Source organism: Mustela lutreola, chromosome 1 (genome assembly GCF_030435805.1).
Source record: "Mustela lutreola isolate mMusLut2 chromosome 1, mMusLut2.pri, whole genome shotgun sequence".
NCBI lineage: Eukaryota > Metazoa > Chordata > Mammalia > Carnivora > Mustelidae > Mustela > Mustela lutreola.
The window spans coordinates 242,469,323-242,496,058 of NC_081290.1; the positions used below are offsets into that span (position 1 = coordinate 242,469,323).

The window sequence follows — 26,736 nt, forward strand, 5'->3', positions numbered from 1 at the left end:
GATGCAGCAGGCTTGTCCTTGCCACTGTGTGAGGGAGTGCCGTTGCCAATGGGCAAGGTGAGCACACATCAGAGCTGGTCTCCAAATGCTGAACCCACCCTCGTAGGAAGCCATTACCTGACCTCTTCTGGTCTCCAGCATTCTTTTCAGCTTAGTACATGGGGCAACTGTTCTGTCCGATTCCCCACCTGGGCCATTCTTGATGCTTCTCCCTCTACGGGCCCTCCTCTCTGCCTAGGACACAGCCTCTCTTCCATACCTGTGCCTGTGGAAAATGGGACCCACCCTCATTCTCCTGCCTCTGTCTTAATTTAAAACGCCTTCTCCAGGCCTGCCCACTTTCCATAGGGCCCCATCCCCACCTTTCTCTCCCTTGTCCTTGTTCTCACCCCGCCCCTGTGGTCCTGCTCCTGTATCCATCCACTCCCCTGGAACTTCCTGCCCAACAAGGTCCCGTGGCTCCACCCAGCAGTCCTGGCCCAGGTGGGCTCCCAGGCCAACACATGCTCCTCTCCGGGCCACCAGCACCAGCGACCTTCACTGTGCAGTGCTCACACTCACTGGTCAGCCAGCCTACCTACAGGATGCTCTGAAAAAGGGTATTTTCAAGACCTCTCCATCCCCGTCTCCTCTCCATGCCTTTAAGGGAGGGGATTGGTCATGTGACTGTAGGAACAGGTGTGAGAAAGGACACGTGAATAGCAAGAGCTCCAACCTGAACGCCACAACCCGACACAGGGCTCCCAGGCCAGTGCTGGGTATGATCTGGGTGACGTAGTTTGGTGTGAGCCTGTTAAAATTTCTGGAACAAGGTATTTGAAATCCTGGTTATTAGGAAAACTGACACAGTGGGTCACTATATTTCTTGATGTGGCTGTGCCTTCTAAATGCTCCTGTCGGTGTGTGGGTGAGGAATGGTCCAGAAGCGTACTTCACCATACGTTTATGTTTTGTGCCATCATAAATTATAGGGGACAGAAAAAATTCCCATTTACTGAGCACTTACCATGTGCCAGGAGTCAGCTTAGGGATTTTATGTCTATGATTTCCTTCGGTCCTCACTGTGTAAAGTAGATTTTGTTATTCCCAGAATGAGAAATGAGAAAATGGAAACTCAGAGAAGTTCAGTAATTTGCCCACTTTTGCTTAGTGAAAAGCAAAGGTGGAATCTGACCTCGGGCTGTGGATAACCCCGAGGCCTGTGTTAGTCTCACATACTGGTTCCCGCCCACGCCCCTGCCCCACCTTGGGATCTGCACTTTCTGTGTCACCTTTTGGGAGGAAAGCCTTCTAGTTTCTTAGACGTATGATGAGCAGATTAGACTCTGGGGGATGTCCTGCAGGTCACCGCCAGCGTCTGTCAGGAATGAATCTCCTGCCCCTCTAAGCCACGGCCCTCCTCCTTTTAGCAAGGAGTGTGACAGTTTACATTTTAAGAGCAAAGCAGAGCCCTGAGCAGCCCTAGCCTCTCAAGAAAAGAGAGAGCTGATTCTGGAGGGAAGGTTTGAGAGCTCTGCCAAGCATTCATGCCTTTTCTGGTCTTGCTTGACCACCAAATGTAGCATGTCTGGATCATATTAGCTTAGCTTAGTCTTCTATGAAATCACTATTTCTTATTTGCTCTCTCATCTTTTAATTGTACTTAAAGTTATCACAAGAACCAGCCATGTAAAATATCTTCTGTATTTACCACAAGACCATTATTGAGTAAGCTGGTTATTACGACACTATGTTCTCTATCAAAATTCCGACGTGAGATAGTTCTTTTAGAATTTAGTGCCAGGAAAAAAATTTCCTCCCCTAGGAATGTCTATGCTTCCTTCTTTCTGATAAGGAAAGCACTGCCATAGATCACATTTCCCTTTTGCCTTGGATGCCAGGAAGCTCAAAGCCAAGTGTGAGGCGTAATCACAGCTCTGTCAACCCTGACAGATGACTGACTTCGTTCCTCTTGATTCCTTTGGCCCTGAGTTTCTGTTTTGCTTAGCTTTGCTGTACAAAACCATTCCAAGTTCTTTTGCAAAGATGTGGGTGTGAACGGTTGCCCGTTACGGGGGTGGATTCCCACACTGCAATCTCGTTCTCTCCCCAGGACTACATCGACACAGAGATGCTGTTGTGCGCGGAGAACGTGAACCAGGACAACCTGCTTTCCTACGCCCGTGAGGCCGCAGATTTCGCCACCAATTATCAGCTGCCATCACTAGACTTCGCTCTGAACCACTACGGGCAGCCTGACGTGGCCATGTTCGACTTCACCTCTATGTACGCCTCAGAGAATGCCGCCTTGGTGCGCGAGCGCCAGTCCCACCAGCTCCTCGTGGCCCTGGTGGGCGACAGCTTGCTCGAGGTAGCATCTGTGTTTGGAACCACCCTGTTCCCGGTAGAAGACAGATCCCTGCATTTCTGGTGTGGCCAGTGGCATCTGCTCTCCCGCAGCCAGGGGAAGGACGGGCTCCCTGCCAGTGGGCCGGACTTGGCCAGGCTATCCTGGCCTCCAGCTTGCACCTGGCCTGCCCTTTCACCAGACCCAGAGGAGCTCATGGTGTCTTCCTCTCAGCACTTCTGGGCTCTTCGCACTGACCTCTTTGTCAGAGTACGAAACTAGTCAGCCCTACTCTGGCCTGCATGGGCAGGTCTCTTCAGAACGTGTACCCCCTCAGCTGGGCCACAACTTTTTCCTCACAAGGGGAGATCTCTGGGGCCTTGCAACAGGGAGATCATAGAGGGGACAAAAAGACATGTGGGCCCCAAAGTCCGGTTTCCCTCCCTGGCCTCCAGCTCAGAATGCTGCCCAAAGCATCGGCAACTGCAAGCATCCTTAGCTTGAACCAACTTTTTCAGCAGGGTTACATTTTTATCTTTAAAGTAAGCAGTAACCAAAAAATGTTTATTTATCCCAAGTAAGAGTCAAATTCCAAACATGCTTTGGGTGCCCAGGGGACAGTCAGTTGGAACTTAGCTTGGCGGACCAGCCCTCACTTACCATGGTGTGTGGGCTGTGATCGGCAACTCCCCCTCAACCCCACTGTCTCCCTTCTCAGCATTCCCTCCTGTTACTCTGCTCCGTTCCTCCACCAGGCCTTTGCCCATGCTGCTGCTCTTGAATGGATCAAGATTAGAAGCCTACCCATTCTTTAAAATCAGCATAAATGCAACTCTTTTGTGAAGCCTTCCCAATTTCCATCTCCCTGGGTTGGGGTGGGGGGCATTTGCCTGTGCCTTGTTTGAGCCTCCTCCCCACCCCCGACCCCTGGCAGTTTTTCCATTCGTGGGACACAGCCCCTTTTATGTGTGACTTGCTGCTATAGCTGAATGTGTTCGTGCTAAATCCTAGGGGGCTGTCCTGTCGCCCCACACTCCCTCCCGTGCCTCCCACGGGCTGGGCAAACACTGAATGCTGGAGAGAATGGGATAGCAGCCTGGGGAGTGGGATGGGAGGCATGAGAACCAACTGGAATTTTGCATGTTTTCTTCTCTAGCCATTTTGGCCCATGGGCACAGGTTGTGCCCGGGGCTTCCTGGCAGCATTTGACACAGCCTGGATGGTGAAAAGCTGGGATCAGGGCACCCCTCCCCTGGAGCTGCTTGCTGAAAGGTGAGTATTGCTGCTGGGCTTCCAGCTGGGCATGGGGGTGGGTAGGGGCAGGGCATGCTGGTTCCACAGCTTGGACAGGAAGGGAGCAGGGCTGGCCATCAGGCGGCTCCTGGATGAACCTGAAGCCTCTGTGCTCTTTCTTGTCCTTCTCACATGTGGCCTGATTGGATCATCAGGATCCCAGGGAGATTTTCTGTGTTAGGTTCTGCCTCCTCCAGGGACTTCTCTTGGGGCCAGGACCTTAGGACCTGAATGCAAAAGAGAAATCCTGATCTGGAGTGGCCCCAAAGTTGGGGTTCCCAACACAGCCAGGTCACTGTGAGATGAAAGAGGTTGAGGGGAAGTCTCAGCTGCCTGGGCTTCTGATCTCTCAGGCCTCTTCTGCTGTTGCTGAGACCTTGGGCTCCCTCCCAGACCCCTGCTGCTGGCCACGTGGCTGTAACAGCTGGTGGACTGGAAGACATCAAGACTGGCAGGTGGGGCGGGGAAGGGGGACTGGCCTCTGCGGGTCTTGGGTGTGGAGGCCTGTGGTCACAGGGGACAGGAGGCCACAGGAGGCAGCATGGCTGAATGGAGGTTCTAGCAAAACCACAGGTCCCTCAGCTGCCAGCTCTGGTGTCCCTGCCCTCTGCTCGGGGAAGGAGGCCAGCATCACTGCCGCTGGACCTCGTCCCAACCCCTCTCCCTAGTCCTTCGACTGTCTCCCACTGTGTGAGTCTCAGGAACCACAGGGGCCAGGCATTGCAGGGAAGAAGTACACAAACACACCTAAACCTTTAAGAGCAGGGGAAGGAGTTTGGGGGTATGAAGGCATGCGGCTGCCAGAGCAGTCCCTGACCCCCGGGCTCTGCCTCATCCTAGAGAGAGTCTCTACCGACTGTTACCTCAGACCACTCCGGAGAACATCAACAAGAACTTTGAGCAGTACACACTGGACCCAGGGACACGGTACCCAAATCTTAACTCCAGCTGTGTCCGGCCCCATCAGGTAAGTCCTCCCCGAGGCCCCATCTGGGTCACCCTGCCCTGACCGGTAGGTGGGAGGCCATGGACAATCTGGCCCCATCCCTAGGGCTGAGGCCGCTGATAACTCCTGGCTCAGCTGTGGGACCAGTTCCTCTCTCTAGGAGAGCCACGAGAGACAAGAGAGTCAGCATCTCTCTAGCCTGCAGGAAAGAACTAGAACACAGGCAGCATCTGTCCTCGTCTGCGCACACGCTGACGTGTTTCCTGTCACCATGAGTAGGGGTCGCTAAGCACGTCTCTCGGCAGAGTCTGCTCCGCCAACTGTCAGGTCCTTTCAGTTCCCCGTTCTGCAGTCCCATTTCCTCCCATTGACCCAGGAACCCACAGCCACCAACTTCTGGCAACAGTGCAAAGAACAGTGTGATGTTTGTAGAATCAGCCAGTCTCGTGCTTTTACACTTGAGTCCCCCCGCATTTGGGTGGACAGCTGAGGTCCGTTGCTCAGCATCTCACGTTCCCCAGGACCTCTTGCCCAAAGTCATGCCCTCCAGCGACAGAGGGCTGGTAGACACAGAGTCGAAGTAGGGCTGGCCCCGAGACCAGCTTTGGGGAGATACCCATGGGCAGCTGTGTGGTCTCTTTGGCTTGTAGGTGAAGCATTTGTACATCACTAAGGAGCTGCACCCATGCCCTCTCGAGAGGCTGGGCTCGGTGAGGAGATCCATGAGCCTCTCCAGGAGGGGTAAGCCACTGCCCCAGGTCCTTGGCCAGGTTGCAGGGGTATAGGGTTGGGGAACGCTTTGGGGGCCCAGGCCCGGCAGCCCACTCAGCTCTGCTGCTATGACCCATGTGACCTTGGCCAGGCACTTCTCCTCTGTCCTTCCGTTTCCTCATCGGTAAAACCGGGACAAGGACAACATCAACCTCAGATTGGTTGTAAAGGCGTGAATATGTGTCGAGCACATAGGGCATGAAAGTGAACTGTGCAATTGATTCACTGGGCCTTGCTTTTCCTTCCCTGTTGTTTCCCGTATGGAGATCTTGTCTCCCCAGCCAGATAACAGGCCGCATGTGCTGCACTCTTTTCCTAGTGGAGGGAGGGGATGGTTAAATGAATGACTCTCCAGCATCGGTATGGCCTTGCTCGGGTCACCATCCTGCTGAGAGGACTTTCAGGCTTCTGTTGCCTGCCCAGACACCGGCTCCTCCCCACTGCTGGGCACCCAGCCTTCTCAGCCTACCCTCCCTTCCCCTCCCACATGAACCACCACTGCCGCCCCTGTTGTGTACAGCCTGCCAGGCCTTTCTAGATTTTTCCCATGGCACGGCCCTCTTCTGTTTTCCTGGAGTGCCGCCTTCTATCTGATGACTCCCTCGACGTTCCTCAAGAAGCAGCTCCGACACACCTGCTCCAGGACTCTCTCCACCACTGTCTGTCTCTCCCTGCTGCAGAGCTAGACATCCGGCCCAGCAAGCTCTTAACCTGGTGCCAGCAGCAAACCGAGGGTTACCAGCACGTCGAGGTCACTGACCTGACCACATCCTGGCGCAGCGGCCTGGCCCTGTGTGCCATCATCCACCGTTTCCGGCCTGAGCTGATGTGAGTCGGGGGTGCAGGCTGTACCTGCTGAGGCCTCCGTGCCCCGGGGGGACCCTGGAGACGAGGGCAACGAGGGGTTCTGCTGGAGGCAGAATCTTGGCTCAAAATACATCTTTGGATTGAGTTTTTCTTGAGTTTGTTCTTTTCTGTTTGCACTGATCGCTGTCAGCAGCTCAGTTGACCTGTGTTCCGAACACACCAGGAGCAGAAGCAGCCCCGGCTCCATGCTCGCACTCGTCCCCACATCCCTGCCATCACTGCGCTGGGGAAGTGGAGCATTCACACCAGGCGCTTCCCCATCAGAGAGAAATTACGGGCAAGACCTCATTCTGGGGACCAGTTTGAGGATTTTACAGCCAAGGGAATTAGATCTGAGATGCAGACCAGTTAGCTGTGCGGCACTGGGCAGGTCACTTAGCTTCTCTGAGTTTGTTTTTTTGTCTATAAATTGGGAATGATGGCAGTGTCGATAGGAAGATCGGGCACACTTTGTGATGTTGAAGGTCCCATACATGTATTAATGTTGGATTCAGGCCAGCTGCAGAGTAACCACAGCCACGAGCATGTTCATCCAGAAGGCTGAAAGGAAACTCACCAGAGGTTGTCAGTCGGTACCTTTAGGGATGAGGCTGCCTCAAGAAGGGGATGGGGTGTTTGCTTGTTACTTTGATGTTGTAGATCCCTTGATTCTTTATTTTTTTAATGCAAGATACCCATATACTTTTATAATTAAAAGCACAAGCACATAAAGGAACTATTTAAAAGTAAAATAGCTATACGTTTTCCAAAGATGTAAATTATTTTCTGATTATTGCAGCCCAGGCAGCAAAGACATTGACATGGCCTAAATCTGATTTGGTCCCCACCCCAAGTGAAAAGGAGCCTCCCTGGGCAGTCGTGGGTGGGGGGAGCAGTGGGGTAGTGCAGGGAAGGTAGCAGTGGGTGGGGAGATTTGGGGGGATTTGGGGTCACAGCTCCTTCACCCCTCCCCACCTGCTGAGACCCAGCAGAATGTTGCCCACAGGGCTCCTTACAGGGAAGCTGGTTCAGCTCTTCACACCTCTGTCTCCTGTGCCTGAACTTTACCTTGTTTTGATTCTCCAGCAACTTCGACTCTCTGAATGAAGATGATGCCGTGGAGAACAACCAGCTAGCATTTGACGTGGCCGAGCGTGAGTTTGGCATCCCCCCGGTGACCACGGGCAAGGAGATGGCGTCGGCCCAGGAGCCTGACAAGCTCAGCATGGTCATGTACCTTTCCAAGTTCTACGAGCTCTTCCGGGCCACCCCGCTGAGGCCTGTGGGTAAGGCCCTTCTGTGGGGCAGGCTTCGCTGTGCCCTTGGGCCATCTCCGCCCTGTGCCCATGTCTGGCTGCTCTCCACACCAGTGTCTAATGTTTTCAGGCCGGCCCCTGCCTTCCCTCTCACTTGGAGGCCAAACCGGGGTGGCCCCCACCCACCCAGACCTGTGTGTGTGAGTGGGCATGTGGGGCAGGGGCCACATGAGGCCGAAGGTCTGCCCCTGTGACTGGGAGGTCACTGTTGGGCCCCCTTCCCAGCCCATTCATATCTGTAGTTGAGGGTGAGGGAATTACTTGGAGGGATCTTATAGCAGTAACGCCCCGTGAGCCCTGGGGTAGTGGTGGCAAGGTCTGATTGCCGTCCCATTTTTATTTCCTAACAGATTCTTGGGGCAAAAACTATGGAGAAAATGCTGACCTCAGTTTGGCCAAATCCTCCATTTCTCATAACTATCTCAACCTCACATTTCCGAGAAAAAGGATGCCACGGGTAAGTTTTGGCCTGGTTTTTGTTGGATTTCTCTTTGCCCATGGATGGGGCCAGGGGACGGGAGAAGGTCATGTGCTCAGTCTGTTAATGCTGATAAAGGACACAGATCGAGAGCCCACGGGAGATATGAGTAAGGTGCAGTTTAGTGACCTGTGCTGTTGGAAGTCCCCCCGGCACCATGTTGCTGGCTTCAGGGACATACACTGGTTCTAGGAAGGGCATAGCTCAGATCTGAGAGGTCATGCAGCTGAGTATTCTTTTTAAGTAAATCAGATGAGCCCTGCCTCCTAAGAGGAGGGGGAGATGATCTCTTCCCTAAGAGGAAGGAGAGACGATTTCTCACTTGTTCAGTTTTGATCAGTTATACCACGCCTGTCAGTGACAGAGTATATGGTGAGGCTACAGTTATACATTCTGTTCCATTAACTTCCTTCATTCTTCCTGCTCTTCCTCCTTCTGTCCCTCTCTCCTTCCTTCACAAATGTTGCCAACTTTAGGGCTGAATATTTTGGTTTGTTTTTCTAATTTTTTTTTTTTTTTTTTTTTTTTTTTTTAAGAGAGATATCAGGAGAAGAGGGAGTGAGGGAGGGAGAGAGAAAATCCCAAGCAGGCTCCATGCTGAGTGTGGAACCCGACGCGGGGCTTGATCTTACCACCCGGAGATTATGACCTGAGCCAAAATCAGGTATTGGGTGCTTAACTGACTGAGCCATCCGATCACCCATTTTTTGTTTGTTTTTTTATGAGAGTAGCAAATACACAGAGGTAAATAAGGTATGCCTTTGAGGAGCTCAGAGCTGAAAGGGGTTCTGGAACTTTCTTAACAGCATCCTTAGTGTCTCCGTGATTTTTATCACAGTGCCCCTAGATTGAAAGAAATCTCTAAAAGTTCTGTTTACTAAGAAGTTAAGTCCAAATGACTTGGTACAGGTATTTTACAAGATGTATAACAGACTTCACCACATTTCCCTATAAAATTTAAAGCATCCTATGGTTCCTCTGCAGCTCATGGTGGGGCCCTGGGGTGCCTTGGAACACTGTTTGGGAACTGTGAGGCTAGTGATTTTTATAATTTCATTTGAATGATGGTATGTCTGTGGTAGGTATGATACAAGTTATCTTATGTGATGTGTTCATTTTATACATTCAAAAATGAAGGACCAGGGGCACCTGGGTGGCTTAGTGGGTTAAGCCTCTGCCTTCGGCTCAGGTCATGATCCCAGGGTCTTGGGATGGAGCCCCACATCGGGCTCTCTGCTCTGCAGGGAGCCTGCTTCCTCCTCTCTCTCTGCCTACTTGTGATCTCTGTCAGATAAATAAAGAAAAAATCTTAAAAAAAAAAAACAAAAACAAATGAAGGACCAGAGATGTTAGGTGGCAAGTGCTCCTACAAAGCTTGCCTCTCTCCACGGGGCCCCAGAGGACTGCAGGCCTCTATGTGTGTCTGACTTTCTAGGTTGCCGACAGCCTCCTACTTGTGGTCAGTCATGCCTGGTCCTGCCCGCCCCTCCCCCCCAGGGTGGGGCTGGGGCCAAGTAGCCTCCTGTCTTTGCCTCGGCTCTGTGAGCAGCGGTCACTTTTTCCACTGAGGTCTGTACTCCCTGCAACGTTGTAGCCTTTGGGCTAACTCCAGGAGCGGGCTCACCCTGTCCATAGGAGGGAATGGATTAGGAAGGCCAGGGCTGGGGAGGGAAGGTGTGCCGGTCTGCTGGGGCTTCCAGCAGAGCAGCCAAAGGGCTGAACTGCCCCTAGCAGCACTGTGGCCCCTGCTCCCCAGGATGCCCCGTTCAGAGGCTCTGTGTGAAGGCTGTGTGGCCTACCACATGTCCCACTGAGTGAAATTTGTCTTCTGGAGACAGGTCATAGGTTCATTCCCTCTAGAGTCCCCACTTCAGGCTTCCCCAACCGAGCAAGCCAGGGCAGCCTTTCTGGGAACTGTCTGAGCCCAACACTGAACGCCTCTCTCCATCCACTTGCTTTCTCCACCACTTAGCCCACAACTGGGAACAGCAGGGGGAACTGGAGAGGAATGTTGAAACCTTTCACTCGCCACACCTCTGTTTACAGAATGACGGAATTCTCATAGTCTGGCCAGCCCTGGGTCACATGGGGAATGGTCAGCAAGGCCAGCCAGGCCCTCGGAGGCCTGAGAGGTGCTCACCCCACTTCCCACTGGCTCTGCTAGAAAATGCAGGGGGCACGGGGAGCTCTGTCTGGCCCAGCCCTGGCCGAGGTTCAACCATGTCCCCTGAGGGGCTTCCCAGGGTCTGCCCATCCTGAGAGGGGCCCAGTCCCCCTCCACAGCTTCATTTATGTCTCAGATTTGCCCTGCTGTTTAGATAGGTAGAAAGATTAGGTCATTAAAGTAAGTGCTGGGGTGGGCATGATTTTTGATTGAATGCTTCCTCTGAGTGGGCTGGCGAGTTAGAAAGGCCCCTGGGTCACATTCTGCCATAGTCATCACCGCAATACCCCAGACACTGTCTACCACTCAGTGCCCGTGCACCGATCAGACCACACACGGAGTACCTCCTCCTCATCCACTGTGAGTCTTCTTGTATCTGGATACTTTTTGGTTTGGAGAACCTATTTGCCATGCTCTTTGGTCTTGACATGTCTCACAAGCAGAGAGAACTAAGTCCACAGCAGCATCCCCCAGGATGGGCATGGAGGATGTCTGTCTGGGACACTCCAAAAACGCACATCAAGTCTCCACCGTGGTTATACCCAGAAGATGGCCATGCAGTTAAGGCACACAGCCCTCTGCACCCTCGTCCATGTGCCCTGATAGACTAGAGACTCAGGCCCAGCTGTGGCCCCATGAGTGCGCGCTAGCACACACACTCACACCATCCCGACAACACAGATGCCTCTGCCTCCAACCTCATCCCCCTTTCCTCAGCCCTCTCCGACCCTCCCTGTGCCCTCCTGAACTCTCAGAGGAGCGTCTCGATGCAGGAATTGAGAAGCCCATGTTTGTTCACAACACAGCATCTTAATCTGGAGAGGGTCTGTTTTTCTCTACTGAGCCGGCCTTTAAAATCTTCCTCTTCCTGGTTTTCATGGTTGGTGTCAAATCATGGTCTCATCCCAGATAGCATCCAAATCCCAAGAAAACTGAACAGCTTCAGGCAAAAGAGAAGACTTTTTTCCTCCACCGAGGGCCTTATTTACTTTCAGAGAATGTAACTTTCCCATTGATCTGCCCAGAGAGTTGTCCCTCTGGTGAGTGGCAAACCGCTGAGGTCGATGGGTGAGCTGCAAATGTCGTAGGGCCAGGCCTGGCAAAGGGAGAGCTTGTGGATTCCATGTTCCCCTTCAGAAGCCCTTGGTTCATTCCTGAAGATCTACCTCTGATCCTAAATGTACCCACACAAAAGCCTGGGACCTGGGAAAATTGCTGGGGACTCCAGATCTCCTGTTACCATGGACCTCAGGCGGTATCTGAGCATACCCACATGGTCTCTGTCCTCCTGCATGTCCCCTCCTAGGCCTATGGCATGTGGGTCATGCCTGAACTTAGGGCCATTGCTGTCATCACACACGTGACAATATGGACACACGCAGGACACTTGATGTCAGTTTTCGAGACAACATAACACAGAGGTGTCACTTGTTCATGAAAAGCTCATCCCAGAGGCCAGGGTCGTGGCCGCAGGGTGTTTATCCTCTCAGCCGGCCGATGGTGACACAGGCTTCCCTCCAGCACTGTTCCCAGGACGTGGCTGGTGTGGGTGTCTAGTCCCAGCAGTCAGGGTGCCCGCCCAGCTCTCCTCTCCTTACCCCTCCCACACAGACACTTTCCAAAGAGCCAGGCGCGTGAAGTAAGGAAGCGTTTCCTCCATCCAGACGGCCTGATGCCTCTTTGATGCGGGGTTCTCTTCTCAGCACTCCTGGTGCTGGGGGTAGAGCCGAGAACAAGACAAGCAAGGACTCTGCCCAAGGACGCTGCCCTTCTAGGTGGAATGTCTGAATTCCTCTCCCCTTCCCCAGCTGCTCTCACAGAACCCCCACCCAGCAGCCAGAGCTCTCCTCTAAGTTTCTAGTGCTTCTCAACTCGGAGACTCAGGGAAAGTCCCAGAGGGCCAAAAGTACAGGTGCCGGGCAGCCGGGCTGAGCTAGCACAGGGCCTTTGAGCTGCCCCTCAGGCCACCACGATTTGCAGGCCAGTCACTCTTCTGTCCTCTGTGACACACAGCCAGGTGTTCTGAGCGGTTCACAGAGTGAGAGTACATTGGAAGCCAGGCAGACAAACACGTATTTAGGTCTGCTGGAGATTTGGCACATGCTTGAACCTCTCCGAAGGTTTCTTTGCTTGTCTGCGGACTGATTCCGATCATGTCAGCCCTGCATTGCATCATGGTAATTGTGTCACGGTAATTGCGTCACGGGAAGACCCGGTGCACAGACATGTGCTGTGGTTCAGAGCCCCTGCCCAGCCAAGTGGGAAGGCTATCCCTTAGGAGTACTGAGACAAGGCAGATGCCTGTTTCCTGAGAAAATGAGTCAAGCTAGCACGACCGGACCCTGGGTTCGGCACTGTAGCCATGATCGCGGGACACCTTACGGTGTGCAAAGCAGTCTCATATGTATCTCATTTGTTCCTTGTGTTCTCTCTGGAGGAAGACAGGGCGTGTATTCTCAGCCTGGTGGTCGAGAAGGGGAGTCTTGCCTGTGGGGACATTAAATCGCAATGTCCTGCCTATAAAATGTCCTGTAGTAAAAGTCAAAGTTGGACCTGGAATTCAGGTTTTCTCATTTGTTAACTGGTATTAATCTAAATAACAGTGCCTAAGAGGTATACAGTGCCTTATAAGAAGTGTTTTATGTCCAGGACTTTGTGAGCTGGATAGTATATCCAGGCAAGGAAATAATAGACAAGGAAATGGCAGTCAGAGAAGTTAGGTGATTTTCCTAAGGTCACACAGCTGGGAAGTAAGTCATGTCAGAACTCAAACTCATGAGTCCTTACTAGTCTGTTACTGAAGGAGAGAAGAGTTTCCTGCTAGTATCATTGGCCTAAATATCCCTGCTGCCTCCTTACTTAACCAGGCCATTGCCTGTAATGGCCAATCTTTCTTCCTATGTCCCATACCTAAATTTCTCCAGAATTAGGCTATACTTGCTAGTAAAATATAAAAGTTGTTTCCTTTGGGCTAAGATCACATGGCGTTGGGCTTTTGGGGGACATGGTTATCTTGTACCAATCAAATAAATAATCAGACTAGCAAATACATTTTTTTTTTAAAGTGGAGATACCAATTAGTTTAATAAATGCCTTCTGGTGCATGGACTCTTTCAGGTCATTGGGAAATCATGGTAAGAAAGTGTTCTTAGGGGGTAAGGCAGGAAAAAATTAATAGCAAAAGAAAGTGAACTGTTTGTGTATGGCTGGGCACCATAAGTGTTTTCTTCCTCCTTGTCCCCCATTCTTTGTAGAGCAAAATAAAGTCCAAGGAGATGGGGGTACTAAAGTGACATTGGCTTGCAGATAGAGATATACAGATAAGAAAATATTAGGTAAATCCCTAGGTTTGAGTTTTCTCCACCTTTCTGTTTTAACCTCGCTCTTTCGTTGAGAATCAGTGCTTCCATGAGAAATCCGTAAGGAAGAGTACAGACCGTTTGAGTATGTGTTTTGCCAACCTTTTCATATGGACTGCATTTTGTTGTCCTATGGGTCAGGGTGAATCAGAGGAGTGGAGGTTGCCCCACAGGCTTCTTTTATTTCCCCTGAAGGATCTGGGGTCTTCTTAGGTGCTGGGCACACTCCCTCCCAGGAGCGCTTCTCGTGAGCCTGCGGCTGGTCTACTGGGTTTGGTTCTCCTTGGCTCCGATGTTGGAACATTCAAGCCTGGAGCTGTTGAATGCAAAAGAGAGAGTAAGAGGTGTTGCTCTTTGAGAGAAAAGCCAAGTCTTCATTTAAGGTGGAAACAACACAACAACAAAACAAGAGAAAACCCTAAGATTATGCATGCAGTGTTCTTGTTGGGTAGGACGCCCTGTACTTTCTCAGGCCCCTGTCTCAGCCAGCAAGCCATTCACATGCAGTGGAACTGGGGGCCCAGATGGCCTGCACCTCTAAGACCCAACATTGTTGTGAATAAAGTCATTTGTTTCTCTTGGTGTTTGCCCAAGCATTTGGGTTGAAATCATTTCCATTCACAGAATAATGATTTATTAGAAGCTGAGAAAAATGCTAGAGGGAAGGCAGGGCCCTTTGATCTGTTGTTTTGTGCTCCCTGAACAAGGGAAGGGTCAAATTTTTGAACAAATATCAATGCCTAAACTGTGGTGGATCTTTTCTTTGAAAATATTAAAGGTACTGCTAAATGTGGGAAGGGGGTAGGGGTGATGGGACTACAGAAGCTGGGGAAGCAGGTGCTTTCTGCTGGGAGCAAGTGGGCACACAGTTATGTGTGCTGGGGCTCCGAGCTCTTATAGCAGAATAGGCAAGAAGTAAAAAAAACCTTCCCGTGGTGTAGCAAGGGCAGGAGAGGTGAGGCAGATTGGGCCGTACTGGGTTCGAGGGGAGAGAATGGCCAGCAGCCCTTCCCCCTGCTTGCCCAGTGGAACAAAGACTGGGATGTAAGCTGGCCTTCTCTGGAGGGCCCAAGTGCGTAGGAGTCTTGGGGATGGGGATTCCATGGCCCTCAGGGGGCTGGCTATATGGAGAAGGCCGCCGCTGGAGACCGGTGGTCGCAGGGTCTGGGTCGTCTCACCGTAAACATCTTTGCTGCAAGCATTTTTGCTCTGTAACCAATCAGCTGTAAGGCAGCTGTGCTGCAAATGAGAAAAAGCACAAGAAACAAAAAATGGGCAATCATTAAAAAGGATGTAATGAAACACAAGACACAAATAACAAAATTAAAAGGACTTCGTTGTGAAATACAAAAGATTTGACTCCTTCAGAACATGTAATGTGGATTCATGGCTACACCTTGCGAACAGCTGGTTTCATTTCGCAGATCGTACCTAACTAAGCACTTGTCTTCACAGTCTTTCGTTCATGCTAGTATGTGTTCTTTGCTTACTGATCCATCTCCATGTTCGACATTATACGTTTTCTCTTTTCACTAAACGTTCTTCCTAAAGAGAGGTGTCCTAGGGCGCCTGGGGCGCTCCATCCATTAAAGCATCTGACTCTTGATTTCTGCTCAGATCATGATCTCAGAGTCTTGAGATTAAGCCCTGCTTTGGGCTCTGTGCTAGGCACGAAGCCTGCTTAAGATTCTCTCTTCCCCCTTAGGCCCCTACTCTTCTTCTCTCTTAAGAAAAAAAAAAGAGAGAGGGCGTATCCATTTCCAAACACAAGGATGCATATTTGTGACTAAGCGTTATGTTTTCTTGTGAGCACCTGTTCCACCTGTTGTTTGTGCTTGGCCTTTTGTCATGAGTCCAGCAGAAGACCTCCCAAAGTTCTGTGGGAAATGCGGGTTCAAAACTCTGCACCACCATAGAGACTATCACAGGGGCTAAGATTTATGTAATATAAAAACAGGAGTACTGTGCGGGGGGAGAAATGAAGCCAGGCTGTCTATCAGCCAATGAACTCAAGCTGTCAGCCCATTATCTCTGTATCTGTTACAGCAAAATTGCTTTATACCCAATGAGTTACGTGGTAAAAATGCTTGTGGCAAAAGTGCTTGAGGCCAAACTGTCTGCAGCAAAGATGCTCGTGGCAGAAATACCAGATGTGGGTAGATAGACAGGTCTAACTCCAGGGTCAGGATAGACTCGCCCGGCAGGGTACAGAGGAGGCTCTGAGTCCAGCCCCCAGTTCCCAACCCAGCCCACAGCCCACTTCATGTGTGCAGCTCACCCCCCCGCATAGGAGATAAAACTGACAATGCGTGTGCCCTTTGGTGGCCCTTGCAGGGTCGCAGCAGTGGCCTTGTGCAGAGTGGGGGTTCTCCAGATTTCAGTGTTCAGATTCAAGCAGCAGAAAGTGGGCTGGAAAGTCTTATGAGTAAGGCATCCATGTGATTTATTGTCTAATCAGGATACTTTCAAGAATGAAAATGGACACACTAAATAATTTTGCTGGGGAAACAATAAATTAAAACGGTCCTGGGCACACAGAGCTGTGTGATCACTATAGTTTTCAGACCTTATCTGATGTCCCCTTGAGTTGATAAAATACGGTTTACTGGCATTTGCAATGGTGACCAAATGACGGGCATAATTTGCCATTAAATTATGCAGAGCAGCTAGATAGCTGCTCTGGGCCCCAAGAATCCCTGCCTGTGGGGTGAGCAGTGGCACCAGGTTGCAGGAGGGAGGGGGTGTCCTTATGGCAGCATGCTATGCCAAGGGACATCAGCAGGCCTGTGACTGCTCAGAGCCCAGGGTCACACCCACCCCAGAGATGGTCCCTGCCCCACCTGTGTCACAGGGATTCTTTATGTTTAGGGATGTTTCAGAATGATTTTTGGGGATGTGATTCCCACCCCTTTGATGGAACCCCCTTCACACACACCGGTTTGGTAAGGTTCCCTCCTCTGAATAGAAATCTGTGTCTGTCCCAGAACAGGGTGACCTGTGTCCGTGTTTCTCCTGGGCCAGCAGCTGTTTGCAGGTGGGGGGCATCCCCAGGGCTGGTGCCAGGCCCGCTCTAGAGCCTCAGGGCGGTTGGTGGAACCACTGACTTCACAGACCCTGAACTCATGACACTTTCTTGGCCACTGCAGGTGGATACCCAGACTGAAGACAGCGACATGAACAAACGGAGGCGGAAAGGCTTCAACAACCTGGATGAGGTTTGTGCCCACAGTGTCCATTGAAGCAAAGGCTGGTTGCCTGGCAGCCAGTGGCCACAGCTCTGGCCCTTCCCTTTCCTCTTTCGTGAGCCCCTCAGTTCCAAGCTTGGCTAGATGGAGAAACCTTTGGGCTCTGGTCCCCCCTCTACTGTTTCCTAGCTGTGTCAGCTGGAGAAACAGCCTCCCAGGCTGTGCCTCACGTCTGTGAAAGGCAGATGATACAATGGAAATGTAGGCAACTTACTGCAGGATTTTTAAAGACTAAAAACGAAGGGGAATACAATGTGCCGAGCATGCTGTCTGGCACCTGTGCTAATCAACACAGCATCACTGTTAGCAGGGGGACTAGTAACCAGGCACCGGGAGCCCTTCCTGTCCCCGAGCCATAACTTCTGCCTTTTGTTTTCTGCACTTGTCTTCAAGGCAAATGTCCCGGTGCCCACAAGTGCCACCTTCTGTTGAAATCTGGAAATTACAGGCTACTTTGTCAAAACGAAGCACCTAATCTCTCTCCAGACATGGGTTCTCGAAACAGTGACTTTTATAACAAAGGGAGCTACAAGGCCCAATCTAGGGGGTGGGCGGAAGCTGCCTGTTGCTTACCCCATTTTCTGGGAGGGGCAAAGGGGCGCTCTGATAATGGAACCCTGGAGTTCAGTTCATGTTTTAAAATGTGCACACATTTTATCCAATGGATTCAAATCACGCTTGTCCAATCCTTTTCTAGACTACTTGATCCTCTCAAGAGCAGTTGGTTCTCCATTTCTTGGTGCTGGTGTGATCAGGAACCTAGTGAATATTCCTAGTGAACCTGAATAGATAGTTGAAAGGAGGAAGCAGAAGCTGATGAACAGGGTGAGGGAACCTCCCACTTCCCTGGTTATGGGGTGTTGGCTCTCACTTAAAGTGCCTGTGATTTGCCCCTGCCTCCTCCCTAGAAGTTTCCCTGTGATGCATGATGTCTCAGGTGGGAACCTGCTCCTGCCCTTCATCTGTGGCTTCTTTGAGGGAGTGTTTTTGCTCTCTCTGTTGCTGGCAGCCCAGGAGTCAGAGTGTGGGAAGAAATCGGTTGCACCTGCCCTTCTGGGTTGTTTCTGGGCTGATCTGAATCAGCTGTTGTACTAAAGTCAGGCTTCACTAAGCAGTAATTCTTTCCAAATTCTTGCTACTCAAAGTGTGGGCCAGGAACCAGCAGCATCAGCCTCACCTAGCAGCTGCTTAGAAATGCCTGTCAGGGCCCACCCCAGACTACGGACTCATCTGAATCTGCATTTCAAAGAGCCCTGCAGTGATTTGTATCTGAGCAGTGCTAGTCTGCACGACTTTGGCCTTGTGCCAACAGTGACGCTCCAGTAAACCTATAGTTTTCCACTCAAGACTACAGCGATATGCAGAGTTCCATTCTGCACTTTGAAGTGGAGAGTGACTCTTCAGTCCATGTTTATCCAACACTTCAAAGTGGCTATGCATTTAAGGTTTCACTTAGAGCTGGTGCTCTTAGGGAATCTTTAAGAAAAAAAAAAAATCAATTGACCTTAGCTTGCCTCTTCCCATGACCTTTCTAAGTGAACATATCTTTGTTGTCTTGAGAACATCTGTTCCGTGAGGGAGAGGCCCTGCCTCTCTGGGAAGGCGGATGGCCTACCTGATTCCGTGGTGGCTTTTGCTGCTGAGGCCTGTGGGAGCAGGTCCTTCGGCAAGGAGAGCAAACATTGAACCAGCGAACGCTGGTAATTTTCCAAGTTTTATGTTTTAGCAGATGAGCTCAGGAAGGCTCTCATGGAACTCCATTTTATAAAACAGCACAGCCAAGTGACCATAGCTGGCACCTCACCAGTCAACACTCACATTGGTATCAGGGACACAAGCAGTTCTGAACTTTGAGGCATCTTCCCCAGAACACATAACCCATAACCCATAACACATAACATGAGAAAACACCAGACCAACCCAGCCCGAGGGACTCTGTACAAAATAGCTGACCAGTGTCCTTCAAAATTGTCAAGGTCTTGAAAGGCGAAGAAAGATGGAGGAACTCTTATGCAGGAGGGAGATTGAGAAGACAGGCTAAATGCCATGTGGGACCTGGGCTTGTGTCCTGGAACCCAAAGGACACCGCTGGGAAGCTGAGGTAGCCCGAATCAGGTCTCTAGCTTCGTTAACAGAGCCGTGCCGATGTTCATTGCTTCGTGTTGGTAATAGTACCACGATTATTCCAGGTGCTAACATTGGGTGCTTCTGGATAAAGGATAGGCGGGAACTCTGTGCTGTCTGTGTAACTTTTCTGTAGATCTGACATTATTTCCAGATTAAAAAGTATTTTTAAAGATAGTGACCACAGAGCAGGGCTGGTTGACGTTGGGAGTGGGGCGCAGAGGAGAGGAGAGAAGGGAACCCAAAGCCTGTGCCTTGCCTGACTGACACCCCCTCTTGCTTCCTTCATCACCCCCCTACTCTTAACCTCTCGCTGCAACTCAGTGTAATTGGAAAACGGTTTTGCTGGTCACTTTATTATTATATTTGACTCTCTGCAACAACCAGGTGAAGTGGGCTAGGTTCCCATTTTACAGATGAGGGAGCTTCAGAGAAATGAAGTAAATTGCCAAGGTCCCTGGGCAGGGGGGTGAAAGAGGCCATTTTCAGACCTTGTGTGGCTCCCAGGTGGGTGTGCCTGTCCCTCGGGAAGATGTGAGCATCATCTCAGTGGGTGTCACCAGCCGCTCCTGCCATGCTTCCTCAGACCCTGGCGTCCTTCTTCAGGAAACTGGTCTGGTGTCCTGTGTCCCCGGGCCACTCTCTGATATCTGGGTTCTGGGATCCAATAACCGATGTGCTCCTTCGGCATTTGCAGCCTTCAGCCTATCCCAGCCGTGGCCTGCGCTCCAGTCCAGAGGGCAGCAGCGGGAGAGAAGTGGGAAGCCAGAACAAAGTCAAGTCCATGGCAAGTCAGCTGCTGGCCAAGTTCGAAGAGAATTCTCGGAACCCCTCGCTCCTGAGGCAGGTGAGTCCCGTCAGACGCTCACTGGACCTGCCTTCCCAGTGACCAGCACCTGCTGAGAAGCCAGCAGAAACGTGCAGGCCTAGTGGGGGATTTCAGGCATGCCAGCCAGGCCTGGCTCAGGTGAGACGGGGGCTCCTTCTGGATCAGCGGTCCCAGGAGGGACGACATAGCACATTTAGGCCATAGCGAAGATTTGAGGCCTCAGGAGCCTCCCATCTCTCTACAGCTACTGTCTCTGCCATTGTAGCCTGAAAGCAGCCATGGGCAGTACTGAAGCAAATTGTGCAGCTGTGCGCCAGCAAAACTAATTTACAGAAACAGGCAGCAGGCCGGCTTCAGCCTGAGGACCATAGTTGGCTGATGCCTATTCTGCCCTGGAGAAGAAATCCAGAATTTGGTTTTGCCTTGTGACCACAACCTGATTTGCAGCCAGCTTTGAGGTAGTACAGCATAAGGGAGGTTTAGAGACACTGGCTGCCTGGAAGTCTAAGTCCAGAGGGAGGAGACCTGGGCACCCCAGGGGAAATGAAGTCATAGCTCTCAGCTCCATGGGAACCGACCCCCCCAAGTGTTCTCTGACGTCCCCTCCTCCATGTTCCCTCGGGTCAGGCCGGCAGGGCTGAGGTGTCCAACCAGGGCACCTGGGAGGCTGAAGGAGGCAGACTACCATGGGGCAGGCTACACACCAAGCTGATTGTTCTCAGACTCTGACTCCATGGTCTGTTCTGCGTGGTTCATTCCTCTGAATTGCTCTGGGATGCCATCATCAAATTGCAAAATCTTGGGACAAGGGGTTTGGTTTTTTTTTTTGGAGAACACCTGTTGTACAACAGAATTAGGCTCCTCTCAGGAGAAGGACAGACTCTAGGTTAATCAGGCTTACAGGCGATCATAAATGTCTCCCTGGTCTTGATGGGAGAGGGGGGGCTGCCCCTCTGGACAAACTGGCCTTCCCCAAGAAGCCAAGTTCTGTTCAAAGGGAACCATTTTCCTGAGACTTGTGATGATTTTCCTCAATTGCTCCTTCTAGAGGTTTGGCCCCTAAGGGTCCCGAAGTGTCAGTCGAGGGTTCTCTTCCATGGGAAGGAATGTGCTGTCCCTGTCATCTTGTGTGCAGGAGACCTGGCCATTTCCAGGAGGATGCCAGGGCTGGCCACCTGGCCTTGGCATAGGCTCTGGCAGTGCAGGTCCAGTGGCCCAGGTCTGAGCCAAGAGCAAGGCCTCCCTGGGATTTACACGTTGTCCAAGAGAAGGGGACTCCAGGACTTGCTGTTCACATGGACAGAGAACCAGGGTTCAAGTTTCCCTGCTGGGCCTGGCTCGTGGGAGTTCAGCCCAGGGCTGTCTTTGCACTGCCAACTCTCTCTGCCTGCCTCTCTTCCTCTCCCGCCTCCAAGTGTCTGACTCTCCTTTTCCTTCGTGTTTCCTGTGGCTGCTTTGTCGGACTCACCTTCCTCCTCCCAGGAATGCCGTGTCTCAGGGATAGGTAAGCCTGTCCTGCGCACTTTCTCTGACCCACCTATTAACCCTCGCTGCTACAGGCCAGAGGAGCCCACACCCAGCCCGTCACCTCCTCTGAAAAGGCAGGTAGGGCTCCTTCCAGTGGACCCTGTCTTGGTGAAGTCAGAGGGGACTTTGGTCCAGAGGGGTGGGGTTGGTGTCTCTCTGTGCGCCCCAGGTAGGGCTAACGGTAGCTTCTCTGGGAAGGCAGACAGAACTTGAGGTACAGTCCATATAGGTAAGAATAACCAGGTCTACAGCTTCTGGAAATACGTGCCAGCCCTGAATGTCGTCTGCCCAGCTGCTGAGCTCCTGATGCTTTATTTGCTTGGGGGGGAGAAGACCACATCTTATGGGGATTTGGGGTATTTGGGGGGATGCTCCAGGACTCTTAGCTTTATTTGCAGGCCAATTGGATAGGAGATTTCTAAGTAGACGGACAAGTGACAGGGATGGTGAGATAAGCTTGAGGGGGGAGGCCAGTTGGCTGCACACCACTGAAAGGATAAGGCCCGGGTGTGGAGAAGACCTCCCCTGGTGCTGGTCAGATAAGCAGATGAGGACCTGTGCCCTGGGGCCAGGGAGGTCGCTGGCAGCTGTGGCCCGAGGCTCTGTCCAGCCTGCATCTCTGGGTTTGGGGTTTGAACAGAATCACCGTTCTTGAGTGCAGTGTTCAGAAATGTCTCGCCCGCAGCAGGAGGTCGGTGTTGCTCCCATGGTGGAGGCTGGGTGAGGTCAGTGAGGGTATAGGGCAGTGATGTTAGGCCTGTGTGCACAGAGGAATCACCTAGAGGGCTTTTTGAAGAGTATTGCCAGCTGCTACCCACCCCCGGGCCAGTTAAACCAGACTGTCTGGGGGTTGGGCCCAAACTCGGGTGGCCTTTTCTAAGCACCCTAAGTGACTTTTGTGGGCAGCGAGGACTGAGATTGGGCTTGTGGTGGTTCTGACCTGGTGGGTCTGGGTTGAGGCAGGATGGGGTGTCGCTAACAAGGATGGCAGGGGAAGGAAGTCAGCACCTGAGATTAGCGGGGAATCCGACTCGCAGTGGCCTCTTCTGTGCCTTGGTCCCCGGTCCTTGTGGGGAGGGCTCGTGGCGGGGGTGTATGAATGGGCCACAGTCGGGAAGGAAGCTTGACTTTCCTTCTCTCCCAGTTCCCCTCGGTGGTTGTGACGGGGCATGTGCTCCGAGAACTAAACCAAGTGTCTGCTGGCGGCGGGTGCCCGAACAGGCCCTGGAGGGCCAGAGCCAAGTCAGACCTGCAGCTCGGTGGGCCCGAGGCTCCTGCCGGCCTGCCTCCCACCTGCCAGGGAGCGCTGGCCCTTTCTGGGGTGCTGCGGCGGTTGCAGCAAGTGGAGGACAAGATTCTCCAGGTGAAAGCCCTGCCCGTGGCCCTTTCTCTGTCTCTGTCTGGGGCACCTTCCTTCCCTCCTCTGTCCCCTCGGCACTGGGTGGGCTCCTCCTCGGACTGTTCAGGGCTCCTCCTCAGACTGTTCACGCACTGTCTCCTATCTCATCCCGCCGCTCTCCTGGAGGCAGCCACCATCGTCTCTGTCACTGTCTCTCTCTCTTTCCCCTCTCTCACCTTGCCTGCAGAAGAGGGCTCAGAACTTGGCCAACAGGGAATTTCACAAAAAGAACATTAAGGAGAAGGCGGCTCACCTTGCTTCCATGTTTGGACACGGGGATTTTCCGCAGGTAAACACGGGACTTTCAGAGCCCCCCAGGAAGCTTGATGCTGCACATCTGGCAAAGTGGCCATGAGTCCGTCTCCGGAGCTTCATTTACTCCCCCTTTCTCCTCTTCCAGGAGGAAGAGATTGGGCTCGTGGTGGTTTTGACCTGGTGGGTCTGGTTGAGGCTCCAGATGGGGTGTCACTAACAAGGATGGCAGGTGGAAGAAAATCAGTACCTGAGGTGCTGATTTTCAAGCCACTAAGGAATTCAGGCTAGCGTCTAAAAAAGACGCGGATGAGCTGATGCAAAAACACTAGATCAGTCATGACAAAGGGAAGACCAAGGTAGCAATGTAGACTCAGGTCAAAGGAAAATGTGATGAGCAGAAACATGTGCTGTTAGATCCTAGACAGGCCTGAGTAGGCGCTGAGCTTCCTAGGAGGAAATACAACGAAGGAAAGCTGGTCAGTTGCAGGCATCCCATGCCAGTGGCTTAAATTGAGGCACAATGGAGAACTCTCCCCATGGCCCTGACCATGGGGATGAGCCAACTCTAGGCTCTAACCTGTGCTCTGCTTTTCAAAAAGGCAGCATCAGGCAAGCAGAATGGCTTTGCCTCAGGGTGGTAATAAGCACAGCCCTCTCTATGCCAGGTACTGACCTAGAACCTTGCTGAAAAGAAGAGGGAGTGCGTGGCAAGGAGAGGGAAGAGTTGCTAATGTGATGCCACCGGGCATGTGTGTGTCAGTGGCCCCCTTGCTTGCAGAGAGCTGCTTTCCTTTGGTCTCCTCCAGACCTATATGCTCTGCTACCAGGTGGAGTCATTGTCGTGGGAAGGAAGTTTTGTATCTAGTTTGTTTCTGGGTCTCAGGGGCCATAGAGGTGCTTGCTGTGGCCATCTGCCCCATAGTGGCCCCAGGGTTCTCCTCTCCTAAGTTGGCAGCAGCTCCTTCACATGCTGCAGAGTGAAAGGATTGGGAGTTCGCTGTGGCATTCTGTCGCAGATGGACACACAGACAGGATGGGTCTGCTCCTGCTACTTTGCTGTGATGAAGGGAGCCAGGTTGGTTGTAGCAGAATGCAGTGTATCCAGGAGTCAGACAGTCCTGCTGGGCTCCCAAGACAGAGTCTTCCCTTCCATCCTGAGACCCAGCTCTGGATTTCCTTTCCCCCCCCCGAATGTGTAGGTGTGGGGCTACACGGTGGAGGCGAGCATCACTGCACACTGTCCGGGGACAATCACCATTTGCTCTGTTTCTGTTCTGTGCAGAATAAACTACTTTCTAAAGGCCTGTCTCTCACTCACCCTCCGGCTTCTTCCTCCTGCCTTCCGTCTCCCGATCCAGCTGCTGCTTCCTCTCCGTCGACTGTTGACTCTGTTTCTCCCGCCAGAAAGGTAGCCGTCCTGAACAATTAGCTTCCCCAACACTCCCTGCATGTTCTGAGATATTCTTCTGCTCTGCTTGACCTGCGCAGACAAGCATCGGGAACTTGCTTGGCTTGGCTGCAATGAAAATGCGAAAGATCCTTTCCAGCGGTCCTGGATTCGGTGGTTTCTGTGTTGGAGCAAGCAACAAAGCGGGGCAGGCAGCTCATCCAGCAAGCATTACCCGGGGCCCATCCCAGGCCACTGTGTGCCAGATGCTGACACGAGGAGGACAGGGGCACAGCTCGCGTACTCCAGTTTTGAGGACAAACAGTGCGTTAGGCAAGAAATAGGCGATTGCCAGTCTGTGGCTGTTTTTGACCCAACAAAACGGCAATCTCACATAACTAACCTGCCGCTTTTCAGTACTGTCCCTTGCTTCTGGAGGATATAAAAGGCAAGTTGATAGGAACCCAGAGGGGAGAAGCCGGGAGGGGATTCACAGAGGAGGCAATATGGGAACCAAGTGTCAAAGGTTCCATGGAAAGAGAGAGGCAAAGTTTCTAGAAAGTTCTAACCTGTGCAAAGGAAGTTATTTAGGGTTTCTGTGAACAGAAAGAAGATTCTGGTGCAACTTGCTTTGGGAATAAAAGTATGGGAATGTGGTGGTTGAGGTTGGAAGTCAGCCCACTCTTCATGTTAAGGAGTTTCATTCTGCCCTCTTAGAGCCATTGATGCCACAGCTCCATGTTCTAGAAGGAGGACTCAAGTAGCAGGGCAGAGGTTGGCTCAGAGGAGGGGAGGAGGTGGGAAGCTAACTTCAAGTAAGTAGATCATAAATTGCAACCCTAGAATAATTTTTAAACTGGGGTTCTGGAGCACTTTTCATGGTTTCCATTGCCCTCCTCTACTTACTGTCTACCTCTTACTGTCCTCCTCTTACTGTCTACCAAGTAAGCTGAGAACTCTAGTGGGCTGGGGCGGCAGAGCGATGGTCTCTAGGAAGCTTGGCCCCTGGGCTGGATGAGCCTGAAAATGGATGTGAAGCCTGCTTCTTCAGCTGTCGCTTGGGAAGTGGGTCTTGGTCTCTTCCTCGAAAACTGTGCTCCTCCAAACACACCTGGTCTCTCTCGCTCCCCCAGGCTCACCTTGGTGCAGAAGGCTAGATGTCCCCCATCAGAGTCATGGCTCGTTTGCTTCCATGCTGTTAGGTTGAAGCACAAACCAGCCATCTGCTGTTGCCTGAGTGGAAAATTAGGAGCTGCCTCTTGGTTTGTAGCTGAGACCTCCACTGCTATGGGGAGAAGGGTGCAGGTAGGGTCTCTAAGAAAGGAGCAAGGGATATTATCAGCCCCACCCCCTCCAGTATCCCCAGTGAGGCTATGGAGCATCCCCGGCAGGGCAGCAGGAGGTGGCCTAGGGCGGCACAAACACCTCTGACCTGCAGATCCTCCGAAGACCGCCTCGGCCAGGATGCCTGGCGTCTTCCTCCAGGTCAGCCCTGGTCAGCTGTTTGGCCTCAGGGCTCCTGACCTGTCTGGGATTTTCTGTTTTCTCATCAGCAAGAGGCAAATTCTTGGCTCATGTGATAGCAAGCTGTCTGGGTGGGGACTGACATTTTTGTCATCATCCTCACCAAAATTCCAGAGCAGCCCTTTTGCCCAGCTTGGGAGAAGAGCCTCCCCTGGCCATTGGGGGCAGGGGTGCTTCCTATTACAGTGCCCTTCATGAGACAGGAAGGGACGAGAGTGCCTGGGCACAGATAGGCAGCAGCTAGTGCTCCTAGCTGAGTAGCTGGGCCCACGCCGTGCTTCTTTCCAGCCCCCCACCTCTGGCTGGCCCTGGTCACTGTCCCCTCTAGCCTCCGCCTTTCTTTCATGCTCAGGGTGGCCTGGCTTAAGGGCAGAGCTGGGGCCAGAAAAGCCCCCACATGTCCCAAGTTCCCTGACTTGGTTTCCTGTAGGCATTGGAGCTCTAGTTGCGGGCAAGAGGCCACCCACATGTCTGATGGAGACGCTTCTCATCGGGAGGCATTGCTCCGTCATCATCATGCTTCAGTGAGGCCCTTGGCTGCTCCTCCACGGGGCTCCTCAAGCAGCTTTTAACCAACGTCACTCATGAAGTGAGCCAGCAAGTGAACATTCAGTCATTCAGCAAACATTTACTAAACCACAGACAACTTGGTGTCAGGCACTTTGGGCTCTGGGGATGAACATGAGTGATCTGGAGTTACCTTCCTTCCCTGATGCAGCTTGTATCCCAGTGGGTGGAAATCAACAATCAGTGACAATGTAATATATAGGTAAAGATGAGATAGTACTTCCTCTGGAAAAATTATAGCAGGTAGCAGGGAGCTGGTGTGCTGGGGAAAGGTAACAGTGTTACATGCTGTTGTTGGGGAGAGGGTGGGGGGTTCTTCCTGGGAAGGAGAACTTACCAGGAGTAGAGCCACAGCTGAGAACACAAAGGTGCAAGGAGGA

The 26,736-nt window shown here is 52.1% G+C and overlaps 1 protein-coding gene across 12 annotated transcripts in view; it reads left to right on the forward strand.

Moving 5' to 3' along the window:
- The window catches only part of MICAL2 (microtubule associated monooxygenase, calponin and LIM domain containing 2), a 210,769-nt gene that overhangs the window by 94,215 nt on the left and 89,818 nt on the right, over window positions 1-26,736 (forward strand). For 6 of the 12 annotated variants that reach the window (XM_059136345.1, XM_059136340.1, XM_059136434.1 and 3 more), the window contains exons 9-21: window positions 2,093-2,350; window positions 3,483-3,598; window positions 4,460-4,586; window positions 5,216-5,306; window positions 6,017-6,164; window positions 7,269-7,468; window positions 7,849-7,955; window positions 16,646-16,714; window positions 19,566-19,715; window positions 21,180-21,302; window positions 22,369-22,587; window positions 22,811-22,912; window positions 24,161-24,286. In XM_059136345.1, coding sequence (XP_058992328.1) covers window positions 2,093-2,350; window positions 3,483-3,598; window positions 4,460-4,586; window positions 5,216-5,306; window positions 6,017-6,164; window positions 7,269-7,468; window positions 7,849-7,955; window positions 16,646-16,714; window positions 19,566-19,715; window positions 21,180-21,302; window positions 22,369-22,587; window positions 22,811-22,912; window positions 24,161-24,286 — 1,836 coding nt within the window. The remainder of the gene's footprint in view (window positions 1-2,092; window positions 2,351-3,482; window positions 3,599-4,459; window positions 4,587-5,215; window positions 5,307-6,016; window positions 6,165-7,268; window positions 7,469-7,848; window positions 7,956-16,645; window positions 16,715-19,565; window positions 19,716-21,179; window positions 21,303-22,368; window positions 22,588-22,810; window positions 22,913-24,160; window positions 24,287-26,736) is intronic. The other 6 variants (XM_059136366.1, XM_059136355.1, XM_059136373.1 and 3 more) reach the window with 1 other exon arrangement.